The 21,108-nt window shown below is 40.1% G+C and overlaps 1 protein-coding gene across 10 annotated transcripts in view; it reads right to left on the bottom strand.

Annotated features, from left to right (window-relative positions):
* OXR1 (oxidation resistance 1) overlaps nt 1–21,108 on the bottom strand; it is a 273,119-nt gene that overhangs the window by 218,966 nt on the left and 33,045 nt on the right. For 8 of the 10 annotated variants that reach the window (XR_013946361.1, XM_080579456.1, XM_080579472.1 and 5 more), the window contains exon 2: nt 17,251–17,331. The exons of 1 other annotated variant lie outside the window; for it this stretch is intronic. Coding sequence is in view for 2 of the 9 variants with exons in the window: in XM_080579471.1 (XP_080435597.1) it covers nt 17,251–17,267 (17 nt within the window). In the remaining 7 variants the exon portion in view is untranslated. Of the gene's footprint in view, nt 1–1,083; nt 1,167–17,250; nt 17,332–21,108 lie in introns of those variants that run through there. One more of the 10 variants, XM_080579470.1, reaches the window with a different exon arrangement.

Raw genomic sequence — 21,108 nt, 5'->3', positions numbered from 1 at the left:
AGCCAGAAGAACCAGTTTCTCCCATCAGTACCAACTGATTTCCTTCTGTACCAGTACCAAATCAACATCAATTTCTGACCAATCTAGTGGGCACTGGAGTATTTCTGTCCTTGGTTTCAGAGAATCACAGAATGGTTTGGGTTGGAAGGGACCTTAAAGACCATCTAGTTCCAACCCCCTGCCATGGGCAGGGACACAGGGAAAATTCTGTTCCTTATAGTTCTAGGGAATAATAATGTTTGGGGCCAGAGGTAAAAATGCCATGTCTGACAATCACTTTCTGGTTGTCCTACTAAAAAATTGATTTTTCTGTTAAATTTATATTCCAAGCAGAGCCATTAGATTTTAAAGGTGATGATCCCAAACAATACGCATTTCATATTCTTTTATATTCCCAAATCCTGTCAAAATGTATATGTTTAGATCTTTCTGGATACTGCTTTCAAATACACAAATGCCTTTTACAAAAATGCAGTGCAGGGACATACAATTTTTTTCAGTGTCATGGTCCCCTTTGAAATGGCAGAGAACTCTCACCATGAATAACTTTTACCTGTCTCAAGGGGATTTTCACACACGTTACAGGAAACAAATCAGCCTTAAGCAATGCCCTTGTGCAACATACTGCATTTTTATTCATTTCTGCACACCTTCAAACTTCTGCTATCTGGCATACCTAATTTCTGTGCAACAGCCCCAGTTTCTGTCTCAACATGCTAATGCTCAGGTATGTACAGAATGAAACAACTGCATATACCAAATTAACATCAGTTATCATGGTTACATCAGTTTCAACACATTTATTTTAGTTTGGAATATTTTTGTACATCCTCTCTGTGAAAAAAAAATAGTAATATGTAGCATTATTGAAAACACCTATATATATACAAATTATACAGTAGCACCAGCAACAGAAAATGGGGTCTATAATTAAAATGGGAGATAAAATTATCCCAGCATAGACAAGAGAGCAACTCAGAACCCAAACCCCAAAACTGAGTGGTCCCCTCCTGTTCCCCTCCTTCCTCCCAGCCACCATGCCTGCACTAGCTCTGATGCTGGTTGTCAGCCTGTGTAACTCACTGCTGTAGCAAAAGATGTTACTCCCCCAAGCCAGTCTTCTGCTGCTTTCAGGCATCAGATCCACCTGCGACACAATCACCTTGAAAGCTCTGACACTTGCTGAAGTGGAAAGAGATGCAGAGGGAGTGGAGCTAAGCAAGAGAGGGAGAAACCAGAACCTCCCTCCCTTCCTGCCCCTTTTGCTAGAAGTGAGCTCTTACTTTGGCTCCAGATGATTCCTAAAACTAAAGCTTCTGTCTGAAAACTAGCTTCATTTTTTTTTTTTTAACTTCCTCTTCCAAATGCTTTGGATATTGCGTTATATCCTTGTTCTGTTAAAATTTTAAACCACCTCAAAATCACATATGAATTGGTAAATGACTTAAATTTTCACATTACATATTTAAAGCACGCTTTAAGTGACATTCTGGAATACAAAGCATTTCTGAAACAAGGTCACAAACACCAGGCACAAAAACGCTCTTGCCATGAATAAAGCAGAAGACTAGGATTTTTAGAACCACAGCCTGCAAATGTTAAATATCCAGTATTGCTAACACTCACCAGGCACCCAGTAATGACTTCTGAACACGCAAGGCAGTAGACCATTATATATTTACAGCTAAAAAAGATGAATGAATTAATTATTCTGTGGAAGAAGCAGACTGTGGTTTAGTTATCTACTATTACCATAGACTCAGACAAAAGTACATAACACTTTCCATCTGCAAAAGCTACCAAACATTCCTTGACTAGAGTTGGTTACCTACCCAAAATACCTATTTACCATGCCTTGTGTACAGAAAATATACACCTGCTTTTCCCCAGATCCTTAACCCATGGGGTGGTGTTAACCCACCAGTTCTTACTAGTCAAGCAGAATTACTAGTCAGTTTGTCAGCCTATACAGGGATGTTTTACAGAACATCCCTGCAGCAATGTTAGGATCACCAGCTCCTAAACTGTTAATGCTAAATCCATATTTATTTCCATGCTCCATGCAGAAATCCTACCACTATTGGAATTCTGAAAGCAGTACATTTATTTGCCTGCTATGAAAGTACAGCAAGTCTGGCATGTTTGGGTCTGCCAGACATACAGAAAAAATCCATACGCAGCTGCCTGAAGCAGTAATCCATAACTGAAAGTTGCAGGGTGCAGGGCTGACTGGTCTCCTGGCGGGATGCATTTTGAATGAAACCTTAAATCAACGTCCTGATTGTTTATAGGCTTCCAAGTCCTAACAACATAATTTACAGTAATATTGTATTATCTACCTTATAGAGGCATCAATCCAAGTATTATTATGAGTTATTTGAGCTAAACTGATGGTGCAAACTCTTCCTAATGTTTGTGTGGTGAAGAAGCAATACAGCTATGTAAATTAAATTGATATATATGTAACATGAAACATTCGTCTGTCATAAGCAGTTCAGAAACTATGAGATCTACAACCTCCTTAACTTTGTTTCAATCATAATGTGAATCCTGACACCACATACATTAGAACAGATATACCTACGGTTTTTGAGATGATTTAAGCATCCTAGAAAGCTACTAGTGAGAAGGCATTCACTGATCAGATTATGAATTCAAACACCTTTTCAGAACTGTAGCCTTCCTCTACAGTCCTTTCCTGATACTACTTGAATCCTGTTCCTGTTGAGAGGCTTGCACAGAGAGACAGAGGGAGAAATGCAAAGCGTTTCAGCCACCGGTCAGGACAAGACCAAAACTAACTCCAGCGGGAGCTTACTTCAGTGGTTCTAGGACTTCATCCCATTTCAAATCCTCATTTTGGACACAGCTGCACAGGAGTTGCTGAGCCTATGAAACAGCAGCGACATGACAGGATGCAGAGAACTATGGGTTAAAAAGTCTGCAGCCATGAGCTTCACACAGCTTTTAGTTAACAGCGTTTCCCTCCTACTAGCACATCGTACTGGGTGAATTAGGTAAACAGATGAGATTTCATTTGGATTTTCAATGTAATTAAAAAATAAAATACAATATTCTGCCAAGTCAACTCTTCTATGTTCACAGACTATAATAACAGCCAAAACAAAAGAGGAAGAGCAAGGGTTAAATCCACGTCCATTATGAACAACAAAGACCATAAGATTTCATCAAGAGATCCCTGTAGAAAGCTTAATTCCTTGTTATCTAGATGATCATTTATTCTGAATTAATGGCCTTTACTGAACAAACAATCTGCCAAATCCTTTGGTAATATCTTATGACAGCTACAGTCAGTGCTAAGAATATGCACAGAATTTTGGTAAAACTCATTAACTGATAATAACAATTTCTGTTAAGCCAGTTTCTTCCTATAAAATGGCTTTCAGAAACTTTCACAAGATTTACCTTAGAGAATCTACAGACGTATGTGAGAAAACGAAGCCTAAAACCAATATATATATATTTTAATATTCGGGTATCATTAACTGTGCCAGCTCTTTCATAATCAAATGTCAACATCATTCTTTTATATTAAACATGTTTAGTAGGGCTAAGTTCAAATTCTTCACATGAAAATGTTCAGCTCGATAGTTAATTTTTAAAAAATCATATTAGCTAGACTTAAGTAACTTCCATTATTAAAGGAAGCACATGATTGATTTTTCTGAGATTAGAAGTGTGTATGCCTTAGTCAATGCCAGTCACAAGGGCTAAGACCAAACTCTTAACATTCACATATGCTGTGAATATGTGAGAAAATGTCACAGGACAAGAACTATGGAACCACAGGCAGCTCAGGAGTCTTTTATCTATCTGAAGTGATACATGAGGGAGTGCTTCTGGTAAATAAGACACAGAGAAGGACAAATCTTATTTATTTATTTTCCTAAAGGAAGAGACTACTCACTTTTTCAAACAAACACACTTTCAGGATGCCGACACAAACAGTAAGTAAAAGCCACAGAAAGATGTGCTTTACCACAGGAACAGTCTTCTTTCTGTAAACTTCTATTAAATACAAACTCTCATTTAACAAATCAATGCAGAAAAATAAACCTATGCAGAAGCTGCTGCCAGAACTGTGTTGCTGAGAAGAATCCTTATCAGGCAATCCAAAGGGTAAAGCAGGAGGCAATCACTACGTCCCATGTGATGCCCCCCTAAAGGGAATTTAGGAAAACAGGTAATTTTACGGACAAGGCAACCTTCTACCGTTACCACCACTGCACTTTCATATATGAGAGGATACTGCCACAGTATTTGCTCCTTTCTACAAAAACTTCTCCAACAAATTAATGGCTATTACAAATCTTTTCTCATCCTGGCTTTATGAATTTTACCTACGGACTAGAGCAGAAAACAGCAAGGCAGAGATCATCTCATTATATGCTCATCATAAAGCATAATAAGTACCCAAATTTCATTAGGGCTTATCACTCAGCACGAGTGACTGAACAACTGAAACGGGTGGTAACTGGATGTCCAGGATTTCTATCCTGACACCAAATCCACACGCCACTTTGAAAAGAATTAGATAAAGTTCAGATAAGTATAGTGTAAGTAGGTGGACACTGAGGGAGTTTTGAGATATCTCATTAATTCTACTGCTCATTAGTGGACAGGACAGTGTATTTCCAACACCTTATGGTCTTCAAAGATTTTTTTAATATCGTAAGTAAAATGGATAAGCAGGATACCAAGGCTCACCTGTTCCCTTTGTCATCGCAACAAGCCTACACTGCAGTTCAAAGCATGTTTGAATTTGCGCTTCTCTTACTGAGAAACAATCCATCACTAGCAGCTAATGATCTTTTTTTGCCCTAATAAATCTACCTTGAAAGGAGTCTACCTGGGGCTCCCTGCTGTTCACAGTTATTAAAACATGAAAGCTGGACTAACTCTGCAGAGGACATTGATGGTTAACTCTGAAGTCAGTTAAATGCCAGCTTTATGAACCAGGAATCAATTCAGACAACACAAAACTGTGTTTATGTTAAAGATGATGCATGCAGAAGCCCTTTACTCAGTGCAGGGGCTCTGGGTCTCCACTGGCATAAGCCACACTGCAGAGGGCCAAGGCCCAAAGGGCAGCTCTGGCAGAAGGAAACACGGGTGCCAGGAATGTGAAAAATAACACACAGCTGTTTCTGATGGCACAAATATGCTTCTGATAGCCCAGGCAAAAATCCAGCTGCTGCAAGACAAGCTTGTATGTGGATCTCCTACGGGCAGACATCATCACAGTATGGGGCATCTTGTTATCCTTTTTGTTGCTGCTGCTTTGCATAACACATGTGAACGACTGGAAAAAAACAAACAGCATTTATTTGTAGGTATGTCTGTCATGAAGCTACAGTTTTGCTCCACTTGCAAAAGTCACATTCTCCTTTGAAAGGCAGCATCCAGGTACTGCAGTGCCTCCTCACAGGGGAGGGCCCATAAGCTTTATGCCATTCAGTCTCTACAAGAACACAACCACGTGCTTTCCTACCTTTCTTTCTCATTACCTGAAAGGAGGAGCAGAGCTGTATCGCAGCCTTGTGGCAATAAGCACTGGGCAAAGCACAGGATACCCAAGCAACAGTAGTGTCAAGATTCTTTACTCACTATCTGGTTGTGGGGGTTATTGAATAACAATAATTAAAAATACATCTGCATTGTTATGTGTAACTTTGCTAACTTCCCATTTTATATAGAAGCACTTAATTTTGAGGACAGAATATTATAAACACTATTTCGTATATAATAAACAAAATATAAATGTCTATAAATCTGCCACTTTATCTGACCAGTGCCAGTTAAGGCAGAATAAAAATTACTGTCTCTGCATAAAGTTATGTAAGTAGGCAAGGGGGTTCAAAAAGAAAACACAGACCTCAGAAAGTTATATTCACCTGTTAAAGCAAGTAAACGAGCAGATGAAAGGCAAGATATGTCTGATTATGTTTAAAGCCTTATTTTTTTCCTAAAAAGCACAGATTTAGAAATGCTGAAGTCTGCATATCTAAAATACACAATAAGAAAGGTGAGCTCTTGAGTCATCACCCATTAATTTAAAAGAGCAAACTGTTTATTTATAAAGAAACTGAGGACTCACAGTTGAAGAAGGAGCAGTCTTTGGTGTTTGGAGCTTTGGTTTCATTGTTTTGTCATTTTTCTTAATTTACTTTGCTTCAGCTCCATTTCTAACTTCAGAAGTATCAAATCTCAAATCTTTCCTTTTTTTGGTTTCTGCTGGAGGAAGGAACTATTGTGGCCTTTAGAGCTTGTGGCAAACCCTGCACACACCCTAACAAGATGTGAATCTTTAATGCAATAGTCCTGTCTGCTAAATGAGTGAAACTGAGCAAGTGTTATAACATAAACCGAAGCTGCCCAGCTGTCAAATGTCACAAATGCCAATTTCTTTAGCTCTTTGGAGAATGTCAGGTCCCCAACAACGGGACTAAACATGCTTACAATTAAGAGGAATGCTGTGCTGGGTTTTCACGAAGGAGTGGTAAGAACAGGGCACCCATGAGCCTTGTTCCTTAGCTTCTCTGCGCCATCAGCAGCCTGGGAGCATCAGGCTGTGGATGCTGCCTTTAGCCAGATTTCCAGCATCCCAGCCCTGAATTACAATGCACACAGGAGAAACTGATGCCTAAATTTCATGACTCCCCCCTGGGCTGCCCTATGTGTACTGCAGGCCTAGCTGCTCTGCTTTATCCTCCTCTCCTAAATAGCTTCCCCTGCATAATCAGGCTTACTCCTTATCTGCAGTCTAGCCCGGTATCCTCTTAACACACACAAGAACATCCATACTGGATCAGGCTGAGGGTCAGTCCAGCCCTGCATCCTCTTGGAGAATGGCCAAGAACAACCCTGAGAGAGAAATGAGTGACGACGGGCAGCAGGACAGAGCCGCCACAGCATGGAGCAGCAGCCTCCCGCCTGGAGGCCATCCTGCGCTACGTTCTCTAGGTGGTCCTGCTCGGCAGGGGGTTGGACTGGATGATCGTCAGAGGTCCTTCCAACCTCAGCCATTCTGTGACTCTGTGACTCCAGAGCCTGCCCACACACTGCCCCAGGAGCTGCAGGCAAACCTGGGCGATGAGGGAGGGAAGTCCAACAGGGGACTCGTTGTTCCTCATGCCTCTTCTCTCTAGGACCGCTGCTCTAACTCAATGTAAAGTTTCCCGAAAGGAAAATCTTCTTACACAAATTTTAAGACAACAGCAAAGGTCTTAAGACCACAGCTTTCATTACTTTTATTGGAATACTCTCAGATAATTTGGGTTTGGGATTCTGGAGCTTGCCCTCGAGTCCTTTCCTACATGTTGTCTGTATTGATTCATTTCTTTGCCTTTCTTTGTCCTGAGCAGTGGAGGCATCTAGCATTGCTCCATAATACCCAGAGAGACAAGATCACTCTGTTTATAACCAGTTTCTGATAATAAATGCCAAACTATTTCTCATCTCTCAGATTAGAAAAAGTTAGGCAAAATGCAATTATTTGCCAAAAGGTAAATAACCTGATGGCATCTTCTGTTCTTGGAACTACTCTCACAAATAGCTTTTTTGCTCTTATGATGCATCTGTTGCATTTATTTCTCCCCTTCCCATGAGACTTCCCCATCTGCTGTAGACATTTCAAATGGCATCTGATAATTCATGCTAAGAAAACAGCCTTATCTATTCCAGCTTCAGATTCACTTTTTCATAAACATCACCAAGAGTAAAGAAAGATACTAGGAAATCAAACCCATAATTCTGAGTTCAGAAAATAACAAACAAACAAAATGTGGCTTTGGGGATGCACAAAGGCTTCATCTGAGTTTGCAGGAGGATACGCATTTAAAGGAAGATGAATAGAAGGAGCTGCCCAATCACTCGTCATACAATGGAACAAAAGAGTTCACCATGATAAGGCTTAAGTCACCGGTGTTGTTCTTTTATTGTGGTTATTTAATGCAAGGAATATCTGAGAGTTATATTAAAGATGGAGGATCAAATAAGCACAGAAACAAAGACTGCGCGGACATCCCTAGCCCCTCATGTCCCCCATCCATTTCCTCTGGAAGCAAAGCTGAGTGAATAATAAAACAGTTTTTTTACATTGGTTAAAATGGATAAAAGGGCAGAATTAATGCTACGTTTTGAGTCCATAAAAATGTTACAGTGAATAAGGCAAATACCATAAGATATAATATGTCCTGTACATATCTGGTCATCTCAGAGGGTGCAGGGCTGGCTGTTTTCGCATTGCTATATTGCAGGCAGAACAATGAACCATACACCAAGCATTATCCAGAATTAATCATGCAGCATATCTATTGGTAAATGAATAATCCCCACTCTTCAGCATTGTTCTTTTCATAAAGAGCTATCCTTCTGGACAGTCTGAAGAGAAATTAGTGAATTTGCTTCCCTGTAACCAGGAAACCAGGAAACAGAGCTAAATTTTCCATCTAATAAATTTAATTTTAACAGCTGGAATTTTAAACTAGCTACCTAGTTATAGAAGATTTGCTATAAAAAATGATATATGTATTAACATTGAATATTTGGATATTTTAAATTTGGAAATCGTTACAGAAATTACAAATGAAAAATAATTACCTTCGGTAAGCCAGCTTCCAGTGTTCTTCTGATAATTGCAATTAGGGATCTAATGAAATCCACCATATCAGATTAGTTTCACAATCCCTACCTCTGACCTGTATTACCATGACACCTTCCAACAAGTATGGAGCGAATGGATTAGATCAACAGACTAATTTTATAGTCTTCCCTTCAGACTGATTTTCGTATACTTTCTGGCAAAATTTAAGAAAATATTTTCCAATTAATTGAAAGTCATTTAGTGCTCTCACCAAATTACTCCTCAATGAGTCTGGAGCAGATACACTTTCTTTTTCCCAAGTGCCTTTGATTTCTACTCTGCATGCAGAGACATGCACTTAATTAAAACTTTCCATCGAAGTGGTATTAGCTAGACACACGAGGATACCAAGTCGCTCTTAGGCTTTCTGCCAGAAAGCCAGCAGTGCTGATGCTTTCCTTCATTTACTTTATAGTGTCAGCAAAATAGGCAATTTATGACCACATAAATACGGAGCCAACAACCTATGAGCACTATCTGCAGCAACACAGAGCAGACACAGCCACTTAGCTGGTCCTGTTCCCTCGGACTGGTCCGTGTTGCTGAACACAGGATGAGAGCATGCTTTACCAAGTGGCTTCTAGAACACCATAATAAAATAAATCACCAATACGAGCATTTAAAAAGGTGTCAGGCAGCAGCATGAACAAATCCCATTAGCAGACAAAAGGATTTGTGTGGATATCCACTATTCACCACTTTGAAAATTTAACCCCAGGGCTTTATACGTACAAGCAGGATGTAGACATATCACATTATGAAATGAGGTTTGGTTTTTATCAGGACGTCTGGATTTTTGTTAGCAAATAAAGATACAGGGAAAAAAGCAAAAGCTTCTGATACAGTGTTATGATTATAGGCAGGGAAAAGACATCCGAAGAAAGGGAAACATCTAAGAAATTGTGTAATTGCCAGGACCATTTGAAAAAAGTCTGTAAGACAACATTATGTTGTACCAGGTTTGCTTTGGAAAACTAATGGAAGGCTTCACATAGATATCTGGCAAACACCACCTGAGAGAAGAAGCAGTCTTAACTACCAGTGTAGCTACTCCTACATGTGAAAAATACAGCAGAGTCTAGATGATGCCCTTTATCTCTCTTAGGTGCTGATGATCATATGTGTAGCTTTCACATTTAAGTTGAAATTAAACATGAGTGGCTTTAAATTGAGACTAGGTTTCATGCACAGCAGCACTGATAATCTTCTAACCTACAGATTTCATTTCCTGAAAATGAGAGAAATCCTACAGTTATTTTTACAGCCAGAATCTAAGAGGAGCAGTTCTACTAAGACTAGAAAGACAGCAAGAGCTGGAAATATCTGAAGGGCAAAGAGGCCCAAGTTCACTGTAAAACCTGAGCATGAGAAAAAAATTTATGTGAGAAATATCTTCTTGCTTTCCTGTGCAAGGAAAGGACTGAATGGGGGCATAAGCACCTCTTTCCTTGTGGTTATTTAATTCAAAGAGTATCTTAGAGTTATACATACATACACTTTGTACAGCATTTTTTAGAAAATTCAAGTGAAATCCTTACTTTTACAAGAGCAACAGAATTCCACTAACTTTATAAATGCCAAGGTTTGGCTCTTCAGGATAGGTACAATAAACTGAGGTATAATGGGTATAACGGTACATCCCTGTACACTGAAGTGCCCAGCCACATATACTACATGTCTTAAAGGTCTTGCTCAGAACCTCTTTGCCTCCTAAATCTCTAAAAGCATAAGAGAACTGAAATCACAAGAAAGGTGTCTGCAGTTTTGCTCACAAATTAATTGCAGGAGAATTGCATTAATTCACTTCACTGGAGAAGTGAATAAGCGCGCTGGCATTCCAGTAAAAAAAGGGCAAAAAAATCAGTTACTGAGATGGTAGGTTCACTTGTAATTTCAAGTGTCAGCCACTTTTGAAGAATAAACTCATAATATTAACATTATAACTGAAGTGCAAGTGTAATCCTGTAATTATAGAATATGCAGGCAGTAATCAGACACTCTCACAAAAACTCCAAAATATATCAAAGAAATTCAACAGGAGAATTAAATAATTCTAAGTATTACAGCTACTGCATAAAGTCAATGTAGAAATGAAGATGATTTACTGTGGCAAAAAGATACACGTGAAGTCGGTTGGCTAACACACGTATATGTCTTTGAAAGGCTCCAGACAAGGCAAAGCAAAGTCTTATGATAACAGACTTCTGTAAAAATATAACTGAGAAAAAGTTAACTATTTAAGATTAAACAGACTTAATCTTCTTTTGTATTTTCATTGGTAAAACAGATTATATCCAAATATTCATAAACATTTTATAATTAGGGTTGCAGCTTTTTAACTTTAAAAGATGCTCAAAATAGCTTTTTTTTTTTTGGTGATTTTATTTGTACATATAGGAAACGAAAGCTTTTGTTGGAATTTAAGCTCCATGAACACTGACTGAACTTTTTACATTGTACTGGGTTTGGCTGGGATAGAATTTATTTTCTTCACAGCAGTCTGTATGGTGCTGTCTTTTGGATTTGTGATTAAAACACTGTTAAAACACTCATCAATGTTTTGGTTGTTGCTGAACAGTGCTTGCACAGCATCAAGGCTTTCTCTTTTTCTCACTCCACCCTTCCCACCCCAGCAAATAGCCTGGAGGTGAGCAAGGAACCGAGAGGACACAGCCAGGACAGTTGACCCAAACTGACCAAAGGGATACTCCAAACCCAAGTAATGCTGTGCTCAGCAATAAAAGGCAATGGAAAGGAGAAGGAAGTGGGGACACTCATGGTTATGGAATTTGTCTTCCAAAGTAATATGCTGAGGCCATGCTTTCCAGAAAGTGGTAAACATCTGCCTGCCAGTGGGAAGAAGTGAATGAATTTCTTGTGCATACTTTTGCTTCATTTGTTAACCTGTCTTTATCTCAGTCCTCGAGTCTTCTCATCTTTCTTCTCATCTTCTCCTCATACAATGGGAAAGTGGAATGAACAAGTATCTGTGCATGTGGTTGGCTGACTTCAGCCTACCACATACTTGTATAAACTCTTCTGACATATTTTTGTGGATCCATTGTAAATCAAATTTTTGTCATCTGAATACTTCACCACCTAAACATTGGTACTTTGGGTTTTAGTTTCATGATTATCATAGAAAACAGATAAGATCGAAACTCAGTTCAGAGAAGTGAGACTAAAGGAAAGCTAACAAAGTACACGTTTTCAAGAACTGCATGTTTAAAGCAGGTACCACGTTACAGAGACCCAAGTCCTGTATGGACTCACATGGAGGACATTAAGAATCCTGGTGAAATTAGTCCAAGTGTGTGAACTGAGTGCAAGAGGCAGAAGAAGCACAGCAGATGCTCAGACAAGGTAGAGACAGAAAACAGGAAACAGAACAGAAAGCGATTAGAGAAAGTAGCGTGTGTCAAATAATAAATCCAATGGAGAGAAGAAAACTAAGCAGATGGAAGACTTGAAAGAGGAAACACTGCTTATGGTTAAGTTCTGGAGCTACAAACATACAAAGATGTCAAGAAATACAATTTGGCCACTTACATCCTGGATCAGTTGGCACTGGGTCAGTGTGAACACTGCAGGTGAAGAAGAAAAATCTTCCTGACACTATTTGATGTAAGCAAGCAACCATTCATAACGGGATAAACCCGCTCAGTTCGATTTCTGCTCCTTCTTGTTTATCCCCAACCAGAACAAATGCTGCTGAGAGAAGCTGTGTGCTAACGGAAGAGAGAGAAGCACTCCATGCTGGAAGGATGAATTCTGCAGCGGAGAAGCCGTATATATATATGCACTGAAGGCTTGAGTTACTGAAGTGTTATGTGATATAGTAAGCATAATAAACATTAATAAATGTTAAGCATAGCACAGGCTAGATACGATGGCTAGATGTGCAAAAGAGATAAAACTTGAGAACAAAGAAACAGTAAATATAGGGTGTCTCACATTCTGTTGCCCTATATATATCTGTATACTAGACTGCATTTGCTCTGGTTAAATTAGAAACTAAGTCCCTCAGCTGCCTTATCATTTTCCATTATTCAGCCTCCAAGCCTCGAAGCAATAAAACAGTGCAAAACATTGGAGGTTGATATTTGGGAAATGGTAGTAAACTTAAAGAGAGTCCATGTCAACAGATATTTGCAATCCACTTCTGTAAAAAATTTTAGCAGTAACAAAGTTAATTCTCTAACAGAGCAGAAGAAGTAAAGCATGCTATAGCTTTACTCAAGTAACGTCACTTCCAATTAAAAATAAAAAGGGCATAGTGAGTACCATGTGAATTTAGGCCAAATCGGATAATTACTTCTGTACACTTAAAAATCCCAAAGAAATGTACTGGCTGACACCTACTCTTTGGCACAAACCCTGTTCAGAAATGGCCAGAGTTATCTGGCCATCCACTGCCGTGTTTTAGAACCTGCCAAAGGTATCAGAACAAACACAGGAATGGTCTAAGACTACTGCCAATCGAAAAACATGGACAGAAACCTAGAAACCATATGTAAACATAGCCTTTTGGTAGGGCATCAGAATAAGGTTTCCAAACTGAAGAATGTGTATAACCATAGGTTACAGTACCCCTGAAAATCATGATGCCAGTTTTAGGTTGACAGTTAGCCAATGTCTACTGCAAATCCTGAGCGTGTGATAATTTGGGGCCTATCTCTTTGCAGAGCAAATTTCATTTCTGTCACACGTAAGGTAGGTTCCTACAAAATAAAAATACCTTCCCTAGAGCCCTTTACATACTTTTCCCTTCCACAGGAAGACAGTGGTATTGGCAGTCGCTCTTGCAAGGCTGAAATGAGTACACAACATCAATAATATATTACATCAGAAACTCACTAGTATGCATATTGACCTCTGCTATTTCCATGCTGGTGACTATTGCAGATATAATTAATTAGAGAAAAATTACCACAATAGAGAAAAAGACGAGAGCAGAATATAAAACAACACAGGAAAATCACAACAGTTCAGCATTTAAAAGCATGGGATCGGATCTCAAATTAAACTGAAATCAAGAGGAATGCACCTCTCAGTTGGCACCATCAGTTCACTTTGACAACACAGCTTCTTACGAAGCAGTTGAGAAATATCTTCCTCACACAAATTTTAGCAAAGTTGTTCTGATAGGACAGTTACTTTTATCAACTTCACTATTCAGTCAGTTCAACAAGGTCTACTAACTAAATATAAAGTTACATGTAAAATCATAAAAAGGTAAAAATAAAAGGGACCTAAGCTACTACAATACTCCTGACAACTTCAAACAACTTGGTGGCAGGAGATAGTTCAATCTTTGAGTCAGTGATGTGGTTTTGTTAAATGTTTAGTAAAGATTATAATTGGCGGTGTATTATGAGAACTAATTCAAAATTTATTTTAGAAGAAAATAAACCTTCAATCATTTTTTCCTACAAAAATAGCTTAGTTCTTAATGATGTTTCCAAGTAAAGACACTTTCTCTTTTGGAAGAGAATTAATATATCAAACCAAGATTTTCAAAAATTCTGAATAATTTTGGGCAGTCTGTTTGCATGAACTTATAACCTTTAAAAGTGATCAATGAAAACTCAAGATCTTCTTATTCATAATTAACAGTCATCTATGAAAAATAAATTCAAAGTGCACTGCGATTCTGAGAACAAAATATCTGATAAGTACTCAATTACTGCCTAATAAAAATACGATACCAATCTCAAGACTATTTGACATAATTTCCCAGTTAGCACGTAGGAGCCTATTATTATGGAATCTGCTCTGTCTTTTTCACTCCTGGAAGCAGGAAACCCCTTATTTATCATAAGTGGTTCAAAACAGTCTGGGTAAAGTGAGAAGTAGCAAAACATAGAACAGTAAACAGGCAGAGAACTTCTCTTTCCCAGGTCATAAAAACTCTTGTTTGCAGACATGAAATGGAATTTTGCATTTTTTGTATTATTCTATAAGAGGAATTTTTATTTGCATAGTAATCAGGATTCAATCTGGGAGAAAAAATAAATAATCAAATTTCAAGGCTACCAATTAGACAATTCTTCCTTCTGCCATTTCCTTATAATGCTGAGAGACAGAGACAATTAAGAAACAATTGTGAGAGAAAAAAAAATAATTAGATTGGTTCTGAAGGAGTTCTTATATATTGGAACACGTTGCCCATGGAAGTGGTGGAGTCACCGTTCCTGGAGGTGTTTAAAGAAAGGGTAGATGTGGTACTTTGGGACATGGTTTAGTGGGCAATACTGGTGGTAGGGGGACAGTTGGACCACATATCTTAGAGGTCTTTTCCAACCTTAATGATTCTATGATTATAGGTCAGTATTAAACAGTGGCAAAAATAACTAAGCCATCTCAACTATAATATAATTTATTTCACTTAGCAGAATGTCTTTGGTTAACTTGAGAGTTAATACTCTGCAGTGTCAAACAATCAAAAGCAGAAATCTCCAAGTGGGAAGTTCACAATTCTGTTACTGTACCCTCAGCAAATGACCTCAAACACCAGATACTCCCAAAACAACATACTCTGTATTCACCCAAATAAGATCAAAGTTGCCCTTTCCTGAAGTTACCCTAAAAATATCTTATTTGCAGATCATATTCAAGGTAACAGAATCCAGAACCAGAAGTCAGTACCACTTCAGACAGAAGGGAAATAAGGCTTTACGCTTTGAAACTGTTACTTCTCTTCTGGAAGACTAATGTGTACGTTGTCTCTAACAGCACTAGCTAAGGTACGCGTGAACCTAGGAGCTGCGCAGCTGGAAGGAGCTCCCGGTGTTTGGAAGGAGACTGATGTGGTGATGAAATCAGAATCTATTTGTGTATCTAGTTTGGCACAGGAACACTGCACAGTGAACACCGAATTTGCTCCCCCTGTTTCTGTCACCATCTCCTAATTTTGTCCTTAACCTGTGTTGCACTAAGTTTTGAGCAAGCTTTGGATCGTGTGTGGAGATCAGGCTTGACCTGACAGAAGCTTTAAAGGGGAGGTACTGCAAACATACAGTCCTTTTAAGAAATACCAAGAAAGAATACTCTTGCTTCCCTTATGTATTTTCCCCTGATTTCGAGTTCTGTTTTGCCCCATTTTCAGGGTCCTTTATAGAGATGTGCCCTAAGACTAAGGGACAGGCGCTGAGCTCTGCTCTCTGGGAACAGCGACAGGACCCGAGGGAACGGCATGGAGCTGGGACAGGGGAGGGTCAGGCTGGGGGTTAGGGAAAGGTTCTGCACCCAGAGGGAGGTCGAGCACTGGGACAGGCTCCCCAGGGCAGTGGTCACAGCACCGAACCTGCCAGAGTTCAAGAAACATTTGTACAACACTCTCAGACAAGTGCACTGATTTTTGGGTAGTCCTGTGTGGAGCCAGGAGTTGGACTCGATGATCCTTGTGGGTCCCTTCCAACTTGGGATATTCTATGAAGTTAGCAGGTTGTATTTGCTGCTTTGTGAGCAGCAGTGCCCATGCTCGCAGGAACGCAGGGGACCAGATGTCCCAGGCAGCCCTCTGCTAGGGCCTGGACTCAGGCGGGGCTGCAGCTCACTCTGAAGCTGGAGTGGGAGCTGAAGCCTCAGAAAACCAAGCTCCTCTTCGCCACCCCTAATTCCCACAGGCATGCAGGATGCTACTTCATACATGCTGCTTCTTAGCAGCAAGCCAGCCGCCCCTCTTTCCAACAGTTCAGAAAAGGTGAGCTATTTCTGTGGGTACAAGATGAAAGGTACTCTGCTGCTACACAGGTTTCACTAGGCTGCCATGCTACAGGGGCACAAATGTCAAAACCCTTCACCAGCAGAAATACAAATAAGCTTGTACAAAAAAACTAAAAGCCTTCCAACAAGCACAGAAATCAGGGAGTTCACACAGAGGGTGGATGACCAACAGTATGTCTGTTCTGTGGAAAAATTGGACTCGCCTGTGGAAGACCCATGGGTGCAGAAAATGATAACTTAGAAAGGTGGCTCAGTGTGCCACCACAGCTTGGGCTGCAGGAACCATGCAGAAAGCAATGTCATGCTGTCCGCTTATGGATACAGGAGCAGAACTACACCACCTGAGGCTTAAAAGAAGCACTCAAAGAGTGCAGAAAGTAGACAGTGCAGATTCAAAACTGTTGATTTTTGAGACATTTGGGATATGACACGAAATCACGCTGAATAAGAGATGGAAGTTACCTTGTACTCGGTATGGACTCCTGAAAACAGCAGAAAATAATGTATCTGAAACCAGTACTTTGTGATCCCAGTATTATTTCTCTACCCAGAAAACAGGAGGGATGCCCTCCAGCACTAGCACAGTGTCTTCTTTGGCAGTCTTGCTGTGACCCATAATGGCACGGGGGTGCTGCTTGCCTGCGTGCTACATGGCCTTTATGTCACATACTTGCCAATTAAAGCAGACCAGATTTGTACAGCAAAGAAAAACCTACCAATGTAATAGAAAAAAATATATATCCAGCTCACGTATTTTATATAACAATACATTTAGAACAGGTGAATTTTAAGGTTAGAGTCCCATCGGCTATACCATTGTCTTGGAGATGAAAAGCATAATGAAGGTAAGAACTGACCTCCTGGTGCCAAACATGATGGGGGGGAAGCGTGATTCACATTTATGAATTCACTTCTCTGCACAGGCTGTTTCTGTTGACCTGGATGGGAAGAAAGAGATTTTTAGACCAAGCAATTCAGGACCTTGATTTTAAAATCCTGAACATTAGTAAATACCTTCCAGTGCAGCTTCATAGAATACCTGGCAATTTTACAGAAACATAAAAATAGATTAGTAAAACAAACACAAAACAATGTAAATATTAATAACAAAACAAAAAGATAAAGGTTAAGAAACCCAAGAACAACTCCTACTGGTATGGCTTAAACCTGGCTGTTAGGGCAGTTACTGAACAAATGACTTAGGTATAGTGCTATTTCATAGAGCAACGTCTAAAAGCCGATGTCTCTGAAAAGGGGATTCATCTGCCTGAGTGAAATTCAGGTGCCTTAAATCAGCTAAGCAAGGCCATCATGAATTGCTGGTCTGAACATGGACATATAAATTTACATCTAAATTGCATTTTGGTACTTAGTTTGTTGAATGACTATCTTAGTAAATCAGTCACTTTTTTCTTTCTTTTTTTTTTTTTTTCCAGAAAGAAACCATTAATATGAATAAGAAATTTCCTGGAGTGGGATGAGTATGAATTTCAAGAAATCCTATTATTTGAACAAAAAGAATTTCCAACTTTTATATATATATACAAATTTTAAAACATTATAATATTATAGACTGAAAGAATAATTCAGGTTGGAAGGAACTGCCTATCCAACCCTCAGCTCAGATCATGTCTAATCACATCAGGCTGCTCAGGGATATTTCCAGCTGAGTCCTGAATACCTCCATGACCTCTCTGGGAAATAAGTTCCGGTACTTCACCATTATCATTGTATAAACATTTTTGCTAATACCTAACGAGAATATTCCATATTGCAACTTATGTTCACTGCCTCTTATCCTGTCACTGTGAACATTCAAGTCTGGCTCCATCTGCTCTGTATCCACCACCCAGGCATTTGGTCATAGCACTGCGGTCTCTTTGCCATCTCTTCGTAAGGCTCTCTCAGCCTCACCTTGTATGCCATGTGCTGCAGCCCCTGACCACCTTGTTTGGTCTCCATATGTCGACATCCTTCCTGTAGTGGGGAGCCCAGAACTGGACACAGTACTGCATAGTTAGTCTTGTAAATGCCAAACAGAGAGGAAGGATCATTTCCCTGACCTGCTGCCTGCACTCTTACTCATGCAGCTGAGGGATGCAGGTCACTTTCTTTGCTGTAACGGCACGCTGCTGGCTCATGCTCAAATTGCTGTTCCCCAGGACTCACCGATCCCTTTCTGCAGCACTGCCTCGCAGGCAGTCAGCTCCCAGCCCATCCTGTTACAAAGGGTTCTTCCATCCCACAGGTAAGACCTTGCATTTGCTTTTGCTGAACTTCTGTGATGTTTCTGTCAGCCTATTTCTCCCAGGTCCCTAGGTAGCAGCACTGCCCTCCAGCCCACTGCTGCCCAGCTGCCCACTGCCCACAAACTCGCTGAGATTGCACTCTGTCCCCTCACTGATGTCATTAAGACACCAAGCAGTATCGGTATCAGTACTGAACCCCAAGGGGCCACACCATTTACTAACTGGGTGTGATGTTTGCTGTTTTCCCCCAGCTGCCATGACTTGTCCAAGACTAGAGAGCAACCTCAAACACATCCCATCTGGTCCCATGCACTTATGTACATTCAAGTGGGTTACATGATCCCTTGCTGTCTTCCTCTCCTGCAGATACTGCTTGCCTCCCACTCTGCTAGAAGGCCAAGGGAGCTGGGAGGCCTGAGGACAATTCTCTGCACTGAAATCTGAGGCAAAAAAGGCATTGAATACTTCAGCTTTTTTTCCATATGGCCACACTGAGCGATGGGCCCACGCTCTCCTTGCCTTCCCTTCTGCTGCTGATGTACTTACAGAAACCTTTCTTCTTGCCCTTAACCTCCTCTGCTAGTTTCAATTCCAGCTGAGCACTAGCTTTCCTGTGTTGCTACGTGTTCCCACATACCTCATATTCCTCCCAAGCAGCCTGCCCCCACTTCCACTGTGTGACCTTCCTTTTTGTTCTTCTGTTTGAGCTCCTTCCCACAGATCACAATGCCTCCTCCCGACCTGCCCACCTTATCTCCAGCCCGTGTCCTATGCCCACCCTGAGGGCTATCCCACCATTTACCTGGAGTCCCAGTAGGGTCACAGCACATCATTTCGATGATACTGACACCTTTCTGCCCTACTCCCGAATATGTAATTCAAAGCACGATTCCGTAACTTGCAAAATAAAAAGTTCTACCCTAGCTTAGCTGATTTTTTAAATGTAAATGTGCAATCTAAATACAAATATTTTGTTAATCAGAACGAAGCTGTGATTACATGATCTTGACTGGCAGGAGGATTTTTGGCTACAAATTCTGTCCTAAGTTTATAAGATGCTGAAGCGGACTTTACAGCTCTATGTCACACCAGAAAGAATGACATCAGGTAAAATATTTTGTTATCTCCAGGATACAAAGTGGTATTTTAAAAGCATCGTATTTCATTATGGATTTGGACAGTGACATTTTTATCTCAACTTATCAATTTTATCAATTGCCCTTAAAGCCTTTTTCTTTTTTTTCTTTGGATTTTTGTTTTAAATTGGTGTGGCTCATTATTCACTTGTACAGCTGCAAAGAAGAGATGAAGTGAACCTCCCTCTTCCTTTCCATGCCCTCATTTCAGAATCACAGCCTTACAGCTGGGTTAGTGGCATGAGCATCATCAGCCTGAAGTACATTTTCCTTCCCATGCAGTTCTCCCCCTTGCCATTTGCTACCATCAGTCACTTAACATTGAGAGCACAACAAACACATGCTTGAAGTTAGCTGTCTTGATTGGGCGTTTCAAAAGCCCCAAAGAAAGCCAAGTGGCCAACTCCAATTGAAAAATCGATGGCATGTGCATTCTCTGCAGGCCTTGGGAAATCACATTCCGGTTCCCTATTTACAATCCTAGCTAGCCTGTGAGATATATACCTCAGAGACTGAATATGGCTGAGATTAAGGACTGCAACTCAACCTCTGCCCTAGTGCACACAATTATCTCAAGTCATTTAGATAGCTGCTTATGCAACGTAGAGCCTACGTCTGTAAGTGCACTACAGAGAGTTTAGTCAGGGGTTCCTTCTCTCTTAGAAGCAGAAAAGTTCATGTTCCTTAATTTAATTTTCAGTAGTAATTAGGTCAATACCTGGAAGTCCGGGTCCCATACGAAAATAGGACACAGTCACTTATGATCCCAGGAACGTCAATGGAGCTTTGGCACTTAATATTTTCTCCCCAATTTATTCAATCATTTGATGATAATCTCTATTTCCAGAAAAGAGCACCATTCACAAGTATTTCTTATATTTTAAGCACGTTACATTAGAAATTAGCAGTGCTTCTGTGCTGATAAGAACTTTAACTGAAGGGCTCTGACGCCTTCTGGCTCTTCTTGGATATAAATAATGTTAGTGACGACATAAGGCACTGAAGTTTCTCAGAAAACAGGACAAGCTATTCGAAGAAAACCAACAGGTATAAAATTGCTGAGCAGATAAAGTATCCTCCCTTGAAGGTGACTCATACAAAAGTCAGAAGAGCAAGGTGTTGGATGTGTTGGCACCTATCTCAGCAGATACACTGCTGGCAGCATCACCTTCCTTTTCCTTGAGGCACAACTATCTCCTTTTTGGAAAGCAAGACTGATACAGTTACTGAATACACTAAACAAAACATTAATTCAGACTTTGGACATTTCATTTGTCCAATTTTGGACATCTTTGGGAAGATGCAACCAGGTTCTTCACAGTGGTGCTTG

The sequence above is a fragment of the Anser brachyrhynchus genome, assembly GCF_964034855.1.
Source record: "Anser brachyrhynchus genome assembly, chromosome: 2".
Lineage (NCBI taxonomy): Eukaryota > Metazoa > Chordata > Aves > Anseriformes > Anatidae > Anser > Anser brachyrhynchus.
Note: the sequence above shows the minus strand (reverse complement) of the source record. Positions and strands in the feature narration are given on the sequence as shown.